The sequence below is a fragment of the Xyrauchen texanus genome, chromosome 12 (genome assembly GCF_025860055.1).
Source record: "Xyrauchen texanus isolate HMW12.3.18 chromosome 12, RBS_HiC_50CHRs, whole genome shotgun sequence".
In the NCBI taxonomy this organism is placed as follows: Eukaryota; Metazoa; Chordata; class Actinopteri; order Cypriniformes; family Catostomidae; genus Xyrauchen; species Xyrauchen texanus.
The window spans coordinates 47,532,477-47,553,992 of NC_068287.1; the positions used below are offsets into that span (position 1 = coordinate 47,532,477).

Genomic DNA, 21,516 nt, shown 5'->3' on the forward strand with positions numbered 1-21,516 from the left:
TTTTAGTGGCTTATTTTTTGAGGTTTTTGGTCCAATAATTAGAACCTCTGTTTTGTCAGAATTGAGTAGAAGGACATTTCTGGCCATCCAATCTTTTATTTCATTGATACACTCTGCTAATTTTGAGAATTGTGAAATCTCATCAGGTTTTGAAGAAATATAAAGTTGTGTATCGTCAGCATAGCAGTGGAAACTTATTCCACGATTCCTGATAATATCTCCCAGGGGAAGCATATACATGGAGAAAAGCAGTGGCCCTAAAACTGATCCCTGTGGCACTCCATATTTTACTTTTGTTTGGTTTGACAATTCCTCATTTACATAGACAAAGTGGTAGCGGTCTGCTAAATATGACTGTTCAGATGATGTCATGGGATCTCACTCCACAAAGGATCTCAGTGGACAGACAGACACAGGGAAGGTCAAGAGGTCAGAGGATTTCAATGGTTTAATAAAATACACTGATAGATATTTCTGATATGCTGCACAACACTACAGTATAAAACACTCAGACTGGATTATATCCAGTAGAAACATGTGAAAACAGCTTTAGGGTAAAGTGAGATCTACAGTAAGATGACAGTGAGACGGTTTGATTCAGTCACAGACAGAACTGGAAAACTTGTACAGTCAGTTGAATGTAGAAGATGAAACTGCATCTGCCGGCAGGTCATCCCGACCTTCCTGAATCTGGGAGGGAACAGGGGAGGCAAACGACAATAATAATTCAAAACACAGGGTACTCACTGTAACCCCCCACCCTAACGTTGCAGGTCAATTCAAGGTGTGCGCCCCTACATTTTCTGCCTGTACCCCCAAAATTTCCAGTTAATATTTACAATACTCCTAGTAAAATAAGTTTGTCTGCAGCCCTGTACTATGAATGCAAACTTTAATACAGTGAAAAAGACACTATTAGCATAACATAAATATATATAAATAATGATTTCCAACATGACAGAGAGAGAGAGAAAACACACTTACTCGCCGGTTCTCTGATACGCCGTAGCTTGATCTTCAGCCACATCTCCACCCTCTATTGGAAGGCAGCCGTGCTACCCCAGGTGGATCGGAGACAGTCCTCTGACCCCTGGCGGATGGAACACCATGCTGCGTTCTCGGGGAACAGAAGGAGTCTCCCCCGCTCCAGGCGGTTCACCTGGAGCCCTTCTCCCCTCGCTATCAGGCGGCTGGGCTGCTCCGGCAGATGGCCGCGGCTGCTCCGTTGGGGTGGATGGTAGTGGTGAGGACTCTACTACGGCGCATCCCTCCTCCTTCCCGTGTTTTCGGCACCAGTGTAAAGGGATTAATGGAAAGGCGTATGCGAGAACCGGCTTGACAGTATAAATAATAGTTTAATAATAAACTGAACCAAAAAGACACACACACACAGGTGTCGGGCAGCTGCCCTTAAGTCTCTCTTTTATTGTCTTCCATAAATGTACAAGATGTGTGAGAATCATCAATGTTCAGCTGGTGTATTTCAGAAGTCTCATGTTAGGACTGTGTGCACAGTAATCTCCAGTGTGCTGCTTTCTCTTGTCCTAAATACAAATATTCTCACCAGTAGTGTTGTCAAAAATACCAGTAACCCGGTACCAAGTCGGTACTCAAACAAAAAATAATTTACTATACCAGAATTTCTGAAGGTACCGAGTACCGGGTCTACCCAGTACCCACGCAGAGGCGGGAACTTTTGAACGCTCACAACAAGCAAAAGATTGCGGCAAGCAAAGCTGATGCGGAGCCTCAACTGAATCTTGTCGAAATGAAAAGTGGGAAAAAGCCAGTTAATTTGAGGCTGATGAAAAGGAAACATCATAGATCAGTAAAAACCTGTTTGTAAGCGCTGCTTTACGCAATTTTCTGACTAAAGGAGGAAACGCATCAAACTTAATAAAGCACATGAAAGACACCTGGATTTATTCAAGCAAATAAAGCAGAGAGTTAAAATTTTCACATTTTATTTTATGTAGATCCCAAAGTATTAGGGAATTATAAAACAAAAAAAAGTAAATTCAGAAGCATGTACCCTTGTGGAATAAGCGGAGGCGGAGCTCTTTAAAGGAAACATCCCGGCGTTACATCTTAAATGCCATTATATTGAATGCGTTATAGCTTTATTAAAGTTCAAATAATACAGAAGCAGCTCGTGTTAATAACTATAAACTCAGAAACGGGCATTTCTCTGTGTGGTCGATGCCTCTTCTATGAGTTGTGCGAATGTCCCGATCTAAGGGGGAGAGATTGAAACTGTACCCAGCTGATAGAGAGACTCTGCCTCGGGGTCACTCATCCCTCGACCGCACACGCTTAATGCAGCTCGATTAGAACGCGATTGCTCATGACTTATTTAATCATATCTACAGTGGGTACGGAAAGTATTCAGACCCCCTTAAATTTTTCACTCTTTGTTATATTGCAGCCATTTGCTAAAATCATTTAAGTTCATTTTTTTTTCCTCATTATTGTACACACAGCACCCCATATTGACAGAAAAACACAGAATTGTTGACATTTTTGCACATTTATTAAAAAAGAAAAACTGAAATATCACATGGTCCTAAGTATTCAGACCCTTTGTTCAGTATTTAGTAGAAGCACCCTTTTGATCTAATACAGCCATGAGTCTTTTTGGGAAAGATGCAACAAGTTTTTCACATCTGGATTTGGGTATCCTCTGCCATTCCTCCTTGCAGATCCACTCCAGTTCTGTCAGGTTGGATGGTAAACGTTGGTGGACAGCCATTTTCAGGTCTCTCCAGAGATGCTCAATTGGCTTTAAGTCAGGGCTCTGGCTGGGCCATTCAAGAACAGTCACGGAGTTGTTGTGAAGCCACTCCTTCGTTATTTTAGCGGTGTGCTTGGGGTCATTGTCTTGTTGGAAGGTGAACCTTCGGCCCAGTCTGAGGTCCAGAGCACTCTGGAGAAGGTTTTCGTCCAGGATATCCCTGTACTTGGCCGCATTCATCTTTCCCTCGATTGCAACCAGTCGTCCTGTCCCTGCAGCTGAAAAACACCCCCACAGCATGATGCTGCCACCACCATGCTTCACTGTTGAGACTGTATTGGACAGGTGATGAGCAGTGCCTGGTTTTCTCCACACATACCGCTTAGAATTAAGGCCAGAAAGTTCTATCTTGGTCTCATCAGACCAGAGAATCTTATTTATCACCATCTTGGAGTCCTTCAGGTGTTTTTTAGCAAACTCCATGCAGGCTTTCATGTGTCTTGCACTGAGGAGAGGCTTCCGTCGGGCCACTCTGCCATAAAGCCCGACTGGTGGATGGCTGCAGTGATGGTTGACTTACTACAACTTTCTCCCATCTCCCGACTGCATCTCTGGAGCTCAGCCACAGTGATCTTTGGGTTCTTCTTTACCTCTCTCACCAAGGGTCTTCTCCCCGATAGCTCAGTTTGGCCGGACGGCCAGCTCTAGGAAGGGTTCTGGTCAGTCCCAAACGTCTTCCATTTAAGGATTATTGAGGCCACTGTGCTCTTATGAACCTTAAGGGCAGCAGATATTTTTTTGTAACCTTGGCCAGATCTGTGCCTTGCCACAATTCTGTCTCTGAGCTCTTCAGGCAGTTCCTTTGACCTCATGATTCTCATTAGCTCTGACATGCACTGTGAGCTGTAAGGTCTTATATAGACAGGTGTGTGGCTTTCCTAATCAAGTCCAATCAGTATAATCAAACACAGCTGGACTCAATTGAAGGTGTAGAACCATCTCAAGGATGATCAGAAGAAATGGACAGCACCGAGTTAAATATATGAGTGTCACAGCAAAGGGTCTGAATACTTAGGACCATGTGATATTTCAGTTTTTCTTTTTAATAAATGTGCAAAAATGTCAACAATTCTGTGTTTTTCTGTCAATATGGGGTGCTGTGTGTACAATAATGAGGAAAAAATGAACTTAAATGATTTTAGTAAATGGCTGCAATATAACAAAGAGTGAAAAATTTAAGGGGTCTGAATACTTTCCGTACCCACTGTATATATATATGTCACTATGCGTTTTCTTATCATGAAGAAAAATGGCAAAATGCAGCTTTATTAATAAGAGAGCACTTTGCACATTAGTTTGGAAATTGTTTTTTATTCATTCTATTTTATGCTTGTTTATTTAGGTTTTGTTTTTTAGTACTTGGTAAAAACTTAAATTAAAAGTTGCAAAAGTTGAAGCAATCTTATGTAAGTGTTCAAAAATACTTTAAGCATACATTGTTCAGTTTTGTTTCAATGAAAAAATTATAGATTTAAATTAAAGTGTTGCTCACTGGCATATTTCTTAGTTCTGCTGCTAATGTTTTGTAGACTTTGTTAATAAAAGAGTGTTTAGTAACCTGTTTTTTGTGTTTTGCTTTTGTACCGAAAATGGTATCGAAGTACCGTGAAATTTTACTGGTATTGGTACCGACTACTGAAATTTTGGTACTGTGACAACACTACTCAGTAGTCAATTTCTCTCTGATCTGTGACTGAAAAAGAAGATTTGACCTCTTTTGGAGAAGAGAGAGAAATATTGAAAAAAGTAAAGCTGAGAAACTGATGAGAGGAAAAGAGTGTTTGTGAGAGTTTGTAGTTTTAAAACAGTGTTTAATTGTTGTTGTGTTTTAGTGTCATTCATGGAGAATCTCCTGAATCCAGCTGTGTGTCCATGAAGAGTGACCGGTCAATGGATCCTCCACCTGAATTCAGTTCAGGAGCTCCTTGTGCTGATGTGAGGTGAGGACTCTCATGTTGACTGACAGTATGAACGTGTACATCACAGTCTGAGGGCTGATTAGAAAGAATCCAGTGTAAAAAATAACACAACAGTTAAAAGAAATGTTATCAAATGGATCAATACTGATTATATGTCACTGTCATGCATATATACATGTGATATGTACATTTGTTTACAATCACTGTGTAATGCACACACATCATGAGCGTACACCAGTGAGGTCAGGTGTCATTACATGTGTCAGTTTTATAACATAACACGAGTCAAAAGCAAATAACACTTGAAATTCATGAAGGATTGTGTTAAAGGAATAGTTCTCCCCAAAAATGATCATTCTCTCATGATTTACTCCCCCTCATGCCATCTCAAACTCACATGACTTTCTTTCTTCTGCTCAACACAAATAAAGATATTTTGATGGAGATGTGAATATATCCATACAATACAAGTCAATGGGGACCAAACTTTCACGCTCCAAAAGGACATAAAGACATCATAAAGGTAATCCAGGTGGTTTAATCCATGTCTTCTGAAGTGATAAGATCGTTTTGGGTGAGAAACAGACCAATATTTGGTTATTTAAGTCCTTATTCAGTAAAAGTTTAGCTGTCCTATGTGTGTTCACGAGAGAAGCTTGTTCACACATCCTCACGCTTGATGCGATCATAATTTCATGTTCATGCAAGAACTAACATGGTTTTAATCTGGGTTTCCCTCAGAAAATGTGTTCGTTAAGGTGGTGGGTGGTGGTGGTGGTGGTGGTGGTGGTGGGGGGGGGGGGGGTGTATTTGGCACTTGTGCAATTCTACATATCCCTTTTCCTTAGTTCCGTGGTTCTCCAATTTTTTAGAGTGCCGTACCCCTCTTCCACTTAGACTGCAGTCACACCTTTTCCATTAAGGAACAATATTTGCTCCCTTTAATCAATTTTCCCATTTCATTTTTTACCTTTGTAATACCTTTAAAAAAATAAATAATGCCTTAAATAAAACAATGTTCAATAAATAGGCAATGTTAAAATCGTTTTATATTAATAAAAGTATTATATAAATATAAATATATATAAATAATATACTTTTATATAATAAAAAATATTATATAAAAGTATATTAAAATACGCCAGTAGGTGGCGGTAACTCATTGTCTTTAAGTCAAGTCAAGTCAATTTTATTTGTATAAGCCTTTCACAACACACATCGTTTCAAAGCAGCTTTACAGAAGATCAGCATTAACAGACAATAAAACTGTAATGTCTATAAAGTCGATGAATCATCATTGTGTAATTTAGATAAAATACGTTTTTTAATAGTGTTTAAAAATAATTAAATGATAATTGTATTAATAACCCCAGTGAGCAAGCTGTAGGCGACTGAAGGAACACAAAACTCCATAAGATGTAGATTAATGGAGAAAAATAACCTTGGGAGAAACCAGACATACTGTGGGGGCCAGTTCCTCTCTGACTAACCCCACCCTAACCCTAAACCAGACTCACTGTGGGGGCCAGTTCCCCTCTGACTAACCCCACCCTAACCCTAAACCAGACTCACTGTGGGGGCCAGTTCCCCTCTGACTAACCCCACCCTAACCCTAAACCAGACTCACTGTGGGGGCCAGTTCCCTCTGACTAACCCCACCCTAACCCTAAACCAGACTCACTGTGGGGGCCAGTTCCCTCTGACTAACCCCACCCTAACCCTAAACCAGACTCACTGTGGGGGCCAGTTCCCCTCTGGCTAACATTATGAATGTAATGTAAATATTAATTATGTATAGGTAAAATCATGGTTTAAAATTATTAAACTAAGTGTTAAGGGTCATCTTGAACTGTAAGATTATTGACCAAAGTCTTTGAAGTCCATCTTGATTAATTGCAGAAGTTCACATACATGCAATTGTCCTTGTTAATTGGCTGATGAAGGCTTTTGTTGGCAATAGTTAGTCTATGCATTCCATTTCAAGATCGTAGTCCATCAATAGACTGAGGTGATGCAGGTTGGAGTTGGCATCATTTCATCCTCTGAAGTCCGTCATAATAGACTGAAGTGATGTTTGGCTGACACCGGCAGCATTTAGTCATCATCATTCAGCGACATGTAGCAGTGGAGTCCAACATGAAGCAGGAATGGTGCTGGATCCAGCCGGTTCTGGTGACCTCAGGATAGGAGTCCCGAGGTTGAGACAGGGAAACAAATAAAAAGATGTAAGCGTAGATGCCATTTAATTTATTGCAGAGTTAGAGATCATGCTCAATGTTTCTGGTTTCTGGTTCGGCAGACCCAACTAAAGCAGCCTAATTGTGGGTTGGAGGATAAATTAGGTGTATGCCTGGCTAAATAGATGAGTCTTTAGTCTAGACTTAAACTGAGAGGGTGTGTCTGCATCTCGAACAGTGTTGGGGAGACTATTCCATAGTTTAGGAGCCAAATATGAAAAGGATCTTCCTCCTTTAGTGGATTTTGATATTCTAGGAACTATTAATAGGCCAGAATTTTGCGATCTTAATGAATGTGTTGGAATATAGCGTGGTAGAAGATCACTTAAGTACTGCGGAGCTAGACCGTTCAAAGCTTTGTACGTAGTTAACAGAATTTTAAAATCAATACGGAATTGAACAGGTAGCCAATGTAACGATGATAAAATGGGGCTAATATGATCATATTTCTTGGTTCTCGTCAGCACTCTGGCTGCTGCATTTTGAACCAATTGAAGTTTATTTATTGATCTTGCTGGACATCCTCCCAGTAATGCATTACAATAATCTAGTCTTGAGGTCATGAACGCATGAATTAGTTTTTCGGCATCAGCAACAGAGAGCATATGCCTTAATTTAGCAATATTTCTTAGGTGGAAGAATGCTGTGCTACAAACACTGGTAATTTGATTGAAGGACAGATTGGTATCAAATATAACACCTAAGTGCTTCGCTGTTGAAGATGATGTAACAGTACATCCATCTAGAGTCAAATTATATTTTAGTGGCTTATTTTTTGAGGTTTTTGGTCCAATAATTAGAACCTCTGTTTTGTCAGAATTGAGTAGAAGGACATTTCTGGCCATCCAATCTTTTATTTCATTGATACACTCTGCTAATTTTGAGAATTGTGAAATCTCATCAGGTTTTGAAGAAATATAAAGTTGTGTATCGATCAGCATAGCAGTGGAAACTTATTCCACGATTCCTGATAATATCTCCCAGGGAAGCATATACATGGAGAAAAGCAGTGGCCCTAAAACTGATCCCTGTGGCACTCCATATTTTACTTTTGTTTGGTTTGACAATTCCTCATTTACATAGACAAAGTGGTAGCGGTCTGCTAAATATGACTGTTCAGATGATGTCATGGACTCCACAAAGGATCTCAGTGGACAGACAGACACAGGGAAGGTCAAGAGGTCAGAGGATTTCAATGGTTTAATAAAATACACTGATAGATATTTCTGATATGCTGCACAACACTACAGTATAAAACACTCAGACTGGATTATCTCAAGTAGAAACATGTGAAAACAGCTTTAGGGTAAAGTGAGATCTACAGTAAGATGACAGTGAGACGGTTTGATTCAGTCACAGACAGAACTGGAGAACTTGTACAGTCAGTTGAATGTAGAAGATGAAACTGCATCTGCCGGCAGGTCATCCCGACCTTCCTGAATCTGGGAGGGAACAGGGGGAGGCAAACGACAATAATAATTCAAAACACAGGGTACTCACTGTAACCCCCCACCCTAACGTTGCAGGTCAATTCAAGGTGTGCGTCCCTACATTTTCTGCCTGTACCCCCAAAATTTCCAGTTAATATTTACAATACTCCTAGTAAAATAAGTTTGTCTGCAGCCCTGTACTATGAATGCAAACTTTAATACAGTGAAAAAGACACTATTAGCATAACATAAATATATATAAATAATGATTTCCAACATGACAGAGAGAGAGAGAAAACACACTTACTCGCGGTTCTCTGATACGCCGTAGCTTGATCTTCAGCCACATCTCCACCCTCTATTGGAAGGCAGCCGTGCTACCCCAGGTGGATCGGAGACAGTCCTCTGACCCCTGGCGGATGGAACACCATGCTGCGTTCTCGGGGAACAGAAGGAGTCTCCCCCGCTCCAGGCGGTTCACCTGGAGCCCTTCTCCCCTCAGCTATCAGGCGGCTGGGCTGCTCCGGCAGATGGCAGCGGCTGCTCCGTTGGGGTGGATGGTAGTGGTGAGGACTCTACTACGGCGCATCCCTCCTCCTTCCCGTGTTTTCGGCACCAGTGTAAAGGGATTAATGGAAAGGCGTATGCGAGAACCGGCTTGACAGTATAAATAATAGTTTAATAATAAACTGAACCAAAAAGACGCACGCACACAGGTGTCGGGCAGCTGCCCTTAAGTCTCTCTTTTATTGTCTTCCATAAATGTACAAGATGTGTGAGAATCATCAATGTTCAGCTGGTGTATTTCAGAAGTCTCATGTTAGGACTGTGTGCACAGTAATCTCCAGTGTGCTGCTTTCTCTTGTCCTAAATACAAATATTCTCACCAGTAGTGTTGTCAAAAATACCAGTAACCCGGTACCAAGTCGGTACTCAAACAAAAAATAATTTACTATACCAGAATTTCTGAAGGTACCGAGTACGGGTCTACCCAGTACCCACGCAGAGGCGGGAACTTTTGAACGCTCACAACAAGCAAAAGATTGCGGCAAGCAAAGCTGATCGCGAGCCTCAACTGAATCTTGTCGAAATGAAAAGTGGGAAAAAGCCAGTTAATTTGAGGCTGATGAAAAGGAAACATCATAGATCAGTAAAAACCTGTTTGTAAACGCTGCTTTAGCAATTTTCTGACTAAAGGAGGAAGCGCATCAAACTTAATAAAGCACATGAAAGACACCTGGATTTATTCAAGCAAATAAAGCAGAGAGTTAAAATTTTCACATTTTATTTTATGTAGATCCCAAAGTATTAGGGAATTATAAAACAAAAAAAAGTAAATTCAGAAGCATGTACCCTTGTGGAATAAGCGAGGCGGAGCTCTTTAAAGGAAACATCCACGTTACATCTTAAATGCCATTATATTGAATGCGTTATAGCTTTATTAAAGTTCAAATAATACAGAAGCAGCTCGTGTTAATAACTATAAACTCAGAAACGGGCATTTCTCTGTGTGGTCGATGCCTCTTCTATGAGTTGTGCGAATGTCCCGATCTAAGGGGGAGAGATTGAAACTGTACACAGCTGATAGAGAGACTCTGCCTCGGGGTCACTCATCCCTCGACCGCACACGCTTAATGCAGCTCGATTAGAACGCGATTGCTCATGACTTATTTAATCATATCTACAGTGGAGTGCGGAAAGTATTCAGACCCCTTAAATTTTTCACTCTTTGTTATATTGCAGCCATTTGCTAAAATCATTTAAGTTCATTTTTTTTCCTCATTATTGTACACACAGCACCCCATATTGACAGAAAAACACAGAATTGTTGACATTTTTGCACATTTATTAAAAAAGAAAAACTGAAATATCACATGGTCCTAAGTATTCAGACCCTTTGTTCAGTATTTAGTAGAAGCACCCTTTTGATCTAATACAGCCATGAGTCTTTTTGGGAAAGATGCAACAAGTTTTTCACATCTGGATTTGGGTATCCTCTGCCATTCCTCCTTGCAGATCCACTCCAGTTCTGTCAGGTTGGATGGTAAGCGTTGAGTGGACAGCCATTTTCAGGTCTCTCCAGAGATGCTCAATTGGCTTTAAGTCAGGGCTCTGGCTGGGCCATTCAAGAACAGTCACGGAGTTGTTGTGAAGCCACTCCTTCGATTATTTTAGCGGTGTGCTTGGGGTCATTGTCTTGTTGGAAGGTGAACCTTGGCCCAGTCTGAGGTCCAGAGCACTCTGGAGAAGGTTTTAGTCCAGGATATCCCTGTACTTGGCGCATTCATCTTTCCCTCGATTGCAACCAGTCAGTCCTGTCCCTGCAGCTGAAAAACACCCCCACAGCATGATGCTGCCACCACCATGCTTCACTGTTGAGACTGTATTGGACAGGTGATGAGCAGTGCCTGGTTTTCTCCACACATACCGCTTAGAATTAAGGCCAGAAAGTTCTATCTTGGTCTCATCAGACCAGAGAATCTTATTTATCACCATCTTGGAGTCCTTCAGGTGTTTTTAGCAAACTCCATGCGGGCTTTCATGTGTCTTGCACTGAGGAGAGGCTTCCGTCGGGCCACTCTGCCATAAAGCCCCGACTGGTGGATGGCTGCAGTGATGGTTGACTTACTACAACTTTCTCCCATCTCCCGACTGCATCTCTGGAGCTCAGCCACAGTGATCTTTGGGTTCTTCTTTACCTCTCTCACCAAGGGTCTTCTCCCCGATAGCTCAGTTTGGCGGACTGGCCAGCTCTAGGAAGGGTTCTGGTCGGTCCCAAGCGTCTTCCATTTAAGGATTATTGAGGCCACTGTGCTCTTATGAACCTTAAGGGCAGCAGATATTTTTTGTAACCTTGGCCAGATCTGTGCCTTGCCACAATTCTGTCTCTGAGCTCTTCAGGCAGTTCCTTTGACCTCATGATTCTCATTAGCTCTGACATGCACTGTGAGCTGTAAGGTCTTATATAGACAGGTGTGTGGCTTTCCTAATCAAGTCCAATCAGTATAATCAAACACAGCTGGACTCAATTGAAGGTGTAGAACCATCTCAAGGATGATCAGAAGAAATGGACAGCACCGAGTTAAATATATGAGTGTCACAGCAAAGGGTCTGAATACTTAGGACCATGTGATATTTCAGTTTTTCTTTTTAATAAATGTGCAAAAATGTCAACAATTCTGTGTTTTTCTGTCAATATGGGGTGCTGTGTGTACAATAATGAGGAAAAAAATGAACTTAAATGATTTTAGCAAATGGCTGCAATATAACAAAGAGTGAAAAATTTAAGGGGTCTGAATACTTTCCGTACCCACTGTATATATATATGTCACTATGCGTTTTCTTATCATGAAGAAAAATGGCAAAATGCAGCTTTATTAATAAGAGAGCACTTTGCACATTAGTTTGGAAATTGTTTTTTATTCATTCTATTTTATGCTTGTTTATTTAGGTTTTGTTTTTTAGTACTTGGTAAAAACTTAAATTAAAAGTTGCAAAAGTTGAAGCAATCTTATGTAAGTGTTCAAAAATACTTTAAGCATACATTGTTCAGTTTTGTTTCAATGAAAAAATTATAGATTTAAATTAAAGTGTTGCTCACTGGCATATTTCTTAGTTCTGCTGCTAATGTTTTGTAGACTTTGTTAATAAAAGAGTGTTTAGTAACCTGTTTTTGTGTTTTGCTTTTGTACCGAAAATGGTATCGAAGTACCGTGAAATTTTACTGGTATTGGTACCGACTACTGAAATTTTGGTACTGTGACAACACTACTCAGTAGTCAATTTCTCTCTGATCTGTGACTGAAAAAGAAGATTTGACCTCTTTTGGAGAAGAGAGAGAAATATTGAAAAAAGTAAAGCTGAGAAACTGATGAGAGGAAAAGAGTGTTTGTGAGAGTTTGTAGTTTTAAAACAGTGTTTAATTGTTGTTGTGTTTTAGTGTCATTCATGGAGAATCTCCTGAATCCAGCTGTGTGTCCATGAAGAGTGACCGGTCAATGGATCCTCCACCTGAATTCAGTTCAGGAGCTCCTTGTGCTGATGTGAGGTGAGGACTCTCATGTTGACTGACAGTATGAGCGTGTACATCACAGTCTGAGGGGCGATTAGAAAGAATCCAGTGTAAAAAATAACACAACAGTTAAAAGAAATGTTATCAAATGGATCAATACTGATTATATGTCACTGTCATGCATATATACATGTGATATGTACATTTGTTTACAATCACTGTGTAATGCACACACATCATGGCGTACACCAGTGAGGTCAGGTGTCATTACATGTGTCAGTTTTATAACATAACACGAGTCAAAAGCAAATAACACTTGAAATTCATGAAGGATTGTGTTAAAGGAATAGTTCTCCCCAAAATGATCATTCTCTCATGATTTACTCCCCTCATGCCATCTCAAACTCACATGACTTTCTTTCTTCTGCTCAACACAAATAAAGATATTTTGATGGAGATGTGAATATATCCATACAATACAAGTCAATGGGGACCAAACTTTCACGCTCCAAAAGGACATAAAGACATCATAAAGGTAATCCAGGTGGTGTAATCCATGTCTTCTGAAGTGATAAGATCGTTTTGGGTGAGAAACAGACCAATATTTGGTTATTTAAGTCCTTATTCAGTAAAAGTTTAGCTGTCCTATGTGTGTTCACGAGAGAAGCTTGTTCACACATCCTCACGCTTGATGCGATCATAATTTCATGTTCATGCAAGAACTAACATGGTTTTAATCTGGGTTTCCCTCAGAAAATGTGTTCGTTAAGGTGGTGGGTGGTGGTGGTGGTGGTGGTGGGGGGGGGGGGGGTTGTATTTGGCACTTGTGCAATTCTGCATATCCCTTTTCCTTAGTTCCGTGGTTCTCCAATTTTTTAGAGTGCCGTACCCCTCTTCCACTTAGACTGCAGTCACACCTTTTCCATTAAGGAACAATATTTGCTCCCTTTAATCAATTTTCCCATTTCATTTTTTACCTTTGTAATACCTTTAAAAAAATAAATAATGCCTTAAATAAAACAATGTTCAATAAATAGGCAATGTTAAAATCGTTTTATATTAATAAAAGTATTATATAAATATAAATATATATAAATAATATACTTTTATATAATAAAAAATATTATATAAAAGTATATTAAAATCGCCAGTAGGTGGCGGTAACTCATTGTCTTTAAGTCAAGTCAAGTCAATTTTATTTGTATAGCGCCTTTCACAACACACATCGTTTCAAAGCAGCTTTACAGAAGATCAGCATTAACAGACGATAAAACTGTAATGTCTATAAAGTCGATGAATCATCATTGTGTAATTTAGATAAAATACGATTTTTAATAGTGTTTAAAAATAATTAAATAATAATTGTATTAATAACCCCAGTGAGCAAGCTGTAGGCGACTGTGGCAAGGAACACAAAACTCCATAAGATGTTGATTAATGGAGAAAAATAACCTTGGGAGAAACCAGACATACTGTGGGAGCCAGTTCCTCTCTGACTAACCCCACCTAACCCTAAACCAGACTCACTGTGGGGGCCAGTTCCCTCTGACTAACCCCACCCTAACCCTAAACCAGACTTACTGTGGGGGCCAGTTCCCTCTGACTAACCCCACCCTAACCCTAAACCAGACTCACTGTGGGGGCCAGTTCCTTCTGACTAACCCCACCCTAACCCTAAACCAGACTCACTGTGTGGGCCAGTTCCCCTCTGACTAACCCCACCCTAACCCTAAACCAGACTCACTGTGGGGGCCAGTTCCCTCTGACTAACCCCACCCTAACCCTAAACCAGACTCACTGTGGGGGCCAGTTCCCCTCTGACTAACCCCACCCTAACCCTAAACCAGACTCACTGTGGGGGCCAGTTCCCCTCTGACTAACCCCACCCTAACCCTAAACCAGACTCACTGTGGGGGCCAGTTCCCCTCTGGCTAACATTATGAATGTAATGTAAATATTAATTATGTATAGGTAAAATCATGGTTTAAAATTATTAAACTAAGTGTTAAGGGTCATCTTGAACTGTAAGATTATTGACCAAAGTCTTTGAAGTCCATCTTGATTAATTGCAGAAGTTCACATACATGCAATTGTCCTTGTTAATTGGCTGATGAAGGCTTTTGTTGGCAATAGTTAGTCTATGCATTCCATTTCAAGATCGTAGTCCATCAATAGACTGAGGTGATGCAGGTTGGAGTTGGCATCATTTCATCCTCTGAAGTCCGTCATAATAGACTGAAGTGATGTTTGGCTGACACCGGCAGCATTTAGTCATCATCATTCAGCGACATGTAGCAGTGGAGTCCAACATGAAGCAGGAATGGTGCTGGATCCAGCCGGTTCTGGTGACCTCAGGATAGGAGTCCGAGGTTGAGACAGGGAAACAAATAAAAAGATGTAAGCGTAGATGCCATTTAATTTATTGCAGAGTTAGAGATCATGCTCAATGTTTCTGGTTTCTGGTTCCGGCAGACCCAACTAAAGCAGCCTAATTGTGGGTTGGAGGATAAATTAGGTGTATGCCTGGCTAAATAGATGAGTCTTTAGTCTAGACTTAAACTGAGAGGGTGTGTCTGCATCTCGAACAGTGTTGGGGAGACTATTCCATAGTTTAGGAGCCAAATATGAAAAGGATCTTCCTCCTTTAGTGGATTTTGATATTCTAGGAACTATTAATAGGCCAGAATTTTGCGATCTTAATGAATGTGTTGGAATATAGCGTGGTAGAAGATCACTTAAGTACTGCTGGAGCTAGACCGTTCAAAGCTTTGTACGTAGTTAACAGAATTTTAAAATCAATACGGAATTGAACAGGTAGCCAATGTAACGATGATAAAATGGGGCTAATATGATCATATTTCTTGGTTCTCGTCAGCACTCTGGCTGCTGCATTTTGAACCAATTGAAGTTTATTTATTGATCTTGCTGGACATCCTCCCAGTAATGCATTACAATAATCTAGTCTTGAGGTCATGAGCATGAATTAGTTTTTCGGCATCAGCAACAGAGAGCATATGCCTTAATTTAGCAATATTTCTTAGGTGGAAGAATGCTGTGCTACAAACACTGGTAATTTGATTGAAGGACAGATTGGTATCAAATATAACACCTAAGTGCTTAGCTGTTGAAGATGATGTAACAGTACATCCATCTAGAGTCAAATTATATTTTAGTGGCTTATTTTTTGAGGTTTTGGTCCAATAATTAGAACCTCTGTTTTGTCAGAATTGAGTAGAAGGACATTTCTGGCCATCCAATCTTTTATTTCATTGATACACTCTGCTAATTTTGAGAATTGTGAAATCTCATCAGGTTTTGAAGAAATATAAAGTTGTGTATCGTCAGCATAGCAGTGGAAACTTATTCCACGATTCCTGATAATATCTCCCAGGGGAAGCATATACATGGAGAAAAGCAGTGGCCCTAAAACTGATCCCTGTGGCACTCCATATTTTACTTTTGTTTGGTTTGACAATTCCTCATTTACATAGACAAAGTGGTAGCGGTCTGCTAAATATGACTGTTCAGATGATGTCATGGACTCCACAAAGGATCTCAGTGGACAGACAGACACAGGGAAGGTCAAGAGGTCAGAGGATTTCAATGGTTTAATAAAATACACTGATAGATATTTCTGATATGCTGCACAACACTACAGTATAAAACACTCAGACTGGATTATATCCAGTAGAAACATGTGAAAACAGCTTTAGGGTAAAGTGAGATCTACAGTAAGATGACAGTGAGACGGTTTGATTCAGTCACAGACAGAACTGGAGAACTTGTACAGTCAGTTGAATGTAGAAGATGAAACTGCATCTGCCGGCAGGTCATCCCGACCTTCCTGAATCTGGGAGGGAACAGGGGAGGCAAGCGACAATAATAATTCAAAACACAGGGTACTCACTGTAACCCCCCACCCTAACGTTGCAGGTCAATTCAAGGTGTGCCTCTACATTTTCTGCCTGTACCCCAAAATTTCCAGTTAATATTTACAATACTCCTAGTAAAATAAGTTTGTCTGCAGCCCTGTACTATGAATGCAAACTTTAATACAGTGAAAAAGACACTATTAGCATAACATAAATATATATAAATAATGATTTCCAACATGACAGAGAGAGAGAGAAAACACACTTACTCGCCGGTTCTCTGATACGCCGTAGCTTGATCTTCAGCCACATCTCCACCCTCTATTGGAAGGCAGCCGTGCTACCCCAGGTGGATCGGAGACAGTCCTCTGACCCCTGGCGGATGGAACACCATGCTGCGTTCTCGGGGAACAGAAGGAGTCTCCCCGCTCAGGCGGTTCACCTGGAGCCCTTCTCCCCTCGCTATCAGGCGGCTGGGCTGCTCCGGCAGATGGCCGCGGCTGCTCCGTTGGGGTGGATGGTAGTGGTGAGGACTCTACTACGGCGCATCCCTCCTCCTTCCCGTGTTTTCGGCACCAGTGTAAAGGGATTAATGGAAAGGCGTATGCGAGAACCGGCTTGACAGTATAAATAATAGTTTAATAATAAACTGAACCAAAAGACATACGCACACAGGTGTCGGGCAGCTGCCCATAAGTCTCTCTTTTATTGTCTTCCATAAATGTACAAGATGTGTGAGAATCATCAATGTTCAGCTGGTGTATTTCAGAAGTCTCATGTTAGGACTGTGTGCACAGTAATCTCCAGTGTGCTGCTTTCTCTTGTCCTAAATACAAATATTCTCACCAGTAGTGTTGTCAAAAATACCAGTAACCCGGTACCAAGTCGGTACTCAAACAAAAAATAATTTACTATACCAGAATTTCTGAAGGTACCGAGTACCGGGTCTACCCAGTACCCACGCAGAGGCGGGAACTTTTGAACGCTCACAACAAGCAAAAGATTGCGGCAAGCAAAGCTGATGCGGAGCCTCAACTGAATCTTGTCGAAATGAAAAGTGGGAAAAAGCCAGTTAATTTGAGGCTGATGAAAAGGGAAACATCATAGATCAGTAAAAACCTGTTTGTAAACGCTGCTTTCGCAATTTTCTGACTAAAGGAGGAAACGCATCAAACTTAATAAAGCACATGAAAGACACCTGGATTTATTCAAGCAAATAAAGCAGAGAGTTAAAATTTTCACATTTTATTTTATGTAGATCCCAAAGTATTAGGGAATTATAAAACAAAAAAAAGTAAATTCAGAAGCATGTACCCTTGTGGAATAAGCGGAGGCGGAGCTCTTTAAAGGAAACATCCCGGCGTTACATCTTAAATGCCATTATATTGAATGCGTTATAGCTTTATTAAAGTTCAAATAATACAGAAGCAGCTCGTGTTAATAACTATAAACTCAGAAACGGGCATTTCTCTGTGTGGTCGATGCCTCTTCTATGAGTTGTGCTGAATGTCCGATCTAAGGGGGAGAGATTGAAACTGTACCCAGCTGATAGAGAGACTCTGCCTCGGGGTCACTCATCCCTCGACCGCACACGCTTAATGCAGCTCGATTAGAACGCGATTGCTCATGACTTATTTAATCATATCTACAGTGGGTACGGAAAGTATTCAGACCCCCTTAAATTTTTCACTCTTTGTTATATTGCAGCCATTTGCTAAAATCATTTAAGTTCATTTTTTTTTCCTCATTATTGTACACACAGCACCCCATATTGACAGAAAAACACAGAATTGTTGACATTTTTGCACATTTATTAAAAAAGAAAAACTGAAATATCACATGGTCCTAAGTATTCAGACCCTTTGTTCAGTATTTAGTAGAAGCACCCTTTTGATCTAATACAGCCATGAGTCTTTTTGGGAAAGATGCAACAAGTTTTTCACATCTGGATTTGGGTATCCTCTGCCATTCCTCCTTGCAGATCCACTCCAGTTCTGTCAGGTTGGATGGTAAGCGTTGGTGGACAGCCATTTTCAGGTCTCTCCAGAGATGCTCAATTGGCTTTAAGTCAGGGCTCTGGCTGGGCCATTCAAGAACAGTCACGGAGTTGTTGTGAAGCCACTCCTTCGTTATTTTAGCGGTGTGCTTGGGGTCATTGTCTTGTTGGAAGGTGAACCTTGGCCCAGTCTGAGGTCCAGAGCACTCTGGAGAAGGTTTTCGTCCAGGATATCCCTGTACTTGGCCGCATTCATCTTTCCCTCGATTGCAACCAGTCGTCCTGTCCCTGCAGCTGAAAAACACCCCCACAGCATGATGCTGCCACCACCATGCTTCACTGTTGAGACTGTATTGGACAGGTGATGAGCAGTGCCTGGTTTTCTCCACACATACCGCTTAGAATTAAGGCCAGAAAGTTCTATCTTGGTCTCATCAGACCAGAGAATCTTATTTATCACCATCTTGGAGTCCTTCAGGTGTTTTTAGCAAACTCCATGCGGGCTTTCATGTGTCTTGCACTGAGGAGAGGCTTCCGTCGGGCCACTCTGCCATAAAGCCCCGACTGGTGGATGGCTGCAGTGATGGTTGACTTACTACAACTTTCTCCCATCTCCCGACTGCATCTCTGGAGCTCAGCCACAGTGATCTTTGGGTTCTTCTTTACCTCTCTCACCAAGGGTCTTCTCCCCCGATAGCTCAGTTTGGCCGGACGGCCAGCTCTAGGAAGGGTTCTGGTCGTCCCAAACGTCTTCCATTTAAGGATTATTGAGGCCACTGTGCTCTTATGAACCTTAAGGGCAGCAGATATTTTTTTTGTAACCTTGGCCAGATCTGTGCCTTGCCACAATTCTGTCTCTGAGCTCTTCAGGCAGTTCCTTTGACCTCATGATTCTCATTAGCTCTGACATGCACTGTGAGCTGTAAGGTCTTATATAGACAGGTGTGTGGCTTTCCTAATCAAGTCCAATCAGTATAATCAAACACAGCTGGACTCAATTGAAGGTGTAGAACCATCTCAAGGATGATCAGAAGAAATGGACAGCACCGGAGTTAAATATATGAGTGTCACAGCAAAGGGTCTGAATACTTAGGACCATGTGATATTTCAGTTTTTCTTTTTTAATAAATGTGCAAAAATGTCAACAATTCTGTGTTTTTCTGTCAATATGGGGTGCTGTGTGTACAATAATGAGGAAAAAAATGAACTTAAATGATTTTAGCAAATGGCTGCAATATAACAAAGAGTGAAAAATTTAAGGGGTCTGAATACTTTCCGTACCCACTGTATATATATATGTCACTATGCGTTTTCTTATCATGAAGAAAAATGGCAAAATGCAGCTTTATTAATAAGAGAGCACTTTGCACATTAGTTTGGAAATTGTTTTTTATTCATTCTATTTTATGCTTGTTTATTTAGGTTTTGTTTTTTAGTACTTGGTAAAAACTTAAATTAAAAGTTGCAAAAGTTGAAGCAATCTTATGTAAGTGTTCAAAAATACTTTAAGCATACATTGTTCAGTTTTGTTTCAATGAAAAAATTATAGATTTAAATTAAAGTGTTGCTCACTGGCATATTTCTTAGTTCTGCTGCTAATGTTTTGTAGACTTTGTTAATAAAAGAGTGTTTAGTAACCTGTTTTTGTGTTTTGCTTTTGTACCGAAAATGGTATCGAAGTACCGTGAAATTTTACTGGTATTGGTACCGACTACTGAAATTTTGGTACTGTGACAACACTACTCAGTAGTCAATTTCTCTCTGATCTGTGACTGAAAAAGAAGATTTGACCTCTTTTGGAGAAGAGAGAGAAATATTGAAAAAAGTAAAGCTGAGAAACTGATGAGAGGAAAAGAGTGTTTGTGAGAGTTTGTAGTTTTAAAACAGTGTTTAATTGTTGTTGTGTTTTAGTGTCATTCATGGAGAATCTCCTGAATCCAGCTGTGTGTCCATGAAGAGTGACCGGTCAATGGATCCTCCACCTGAATTCAGTTCAGGAGCTCCTTGTGCTGATGTGAGGTGAGGACTCTCATGTTGACTGACAGTATGAACGTGTACATCACAGTCTGAGGGGCGATTAGAAAGAATCCAGTGTAAAAAATAACACAACAGTTAAAAGAAATGTTATCAAATGGATCAATACTGATTATATGTCACTGTCATGCATATATACATGTGATATGTACATTTGTTTACAATCACTGTGTAATGCACACACATCATGACCGTACACCAGTGAGGTCAGGTGTCATTACATGTGTCAGTTTTATAACATAACACGAGTCAAAAGCAAATAACACTTGAAATTCATGAAGGATTGTGTTAAAGGAATAGTTCTCCCCAAAAATGATCATTCTCTCATGATTTACTCCCCCTCATGCCATCTCAAACTCACATGACTTTCTTTCTTCTGCTCAACACAAATAAAGATATTTTGATGGAGATGTGAATATATCCATACAATACAAGTCAATGGGGACCAAACTTTCACGCTCCAAAAGGACATAAAGACATCATAAAGGTAATCCAGGTGGTGTAATCCATGTCTTCTGAAGTGATAAGATCGTTTTGGGTGAGAAACAGACCAATATTTGGTTATTTAAGTCCTTATTCAGTAAAAGTTTAGCTGTCCTATGTGTGTTCACGAGAGAAGCTTGTTCACACATCCTCACGCTTGATGCGATCATAATTTCATGTTCATGCAAGAACTAACATGGTTTTAATCTGGGTTTCCCTCAGAAAATGTGTTAGATTAAGGTGGTGGGTGGTGGTGGTGGTGGTGGTGGGCGGTGGGGGGTTGTATTTGGCACTTGTGCAATTCTGCATATCCCTTTTCCTTAGTTCCGTGGTTCTCCAATTTTTTAGAGTGCCGTACCCTCTTCCACTTAGACTGCAGTCACACCTTTTCCATTAAGGAACAATATTTGCTCCCTTTAATCAATTTTCCCATTTCATTTTTTACCTTTGTAATACCTTTAAAAAAATAAATAATGCCTTAAATAAAACAATGTTCAATAAATAGGCAATGTTAAAATCGTTTTATATTAATAAAAGTATTATATAAATATAAATATATATAAATAATATACTTTTATATAATAAAAAATATTATATAAAAGTATATTAAAATCGCCAGTAGGTGGCGGTAACTCATTGTCTTTAAGTCAAGTCAAGTCAATTTTATTTGTATAGCCTTTCACAACACACATCGTTTCAAAGCAGCTTTACAGAAGATCAGCATTAACAGACGATAAAACTG

At 40.3% G+C, this 21,516-nt stretch overlaps 1 protein-coding gene across 1 annotated transcript in view; it reads left to right on the forward strand.

Moving 5' to 3' along the window:
• LOC127652407 (uncharacterized) overlaps positions 1-21,516 on the forward strand; it is a 746,522-nt gene that overhangs the window by 74,711 nt on the left and 650,295 nt on the right. Inside the window, exons 11-13 of the mRNA XM_052138529.1 lie at positions 4,624-4,731; positions 12,318-12,425; positions 20,169-20,276. Of these exons, the coding sequence (XP_051994489.1) occupies positions 4,624-4,731; positions 12,318-12,425; positions 20,169-20,276 (324 nt within the window). The remainder of the gene's footprint in view (positions 1-4,623; positions 4,732-12,317; positions 12,426-20,168; positions 20,277-21,516) is intronic.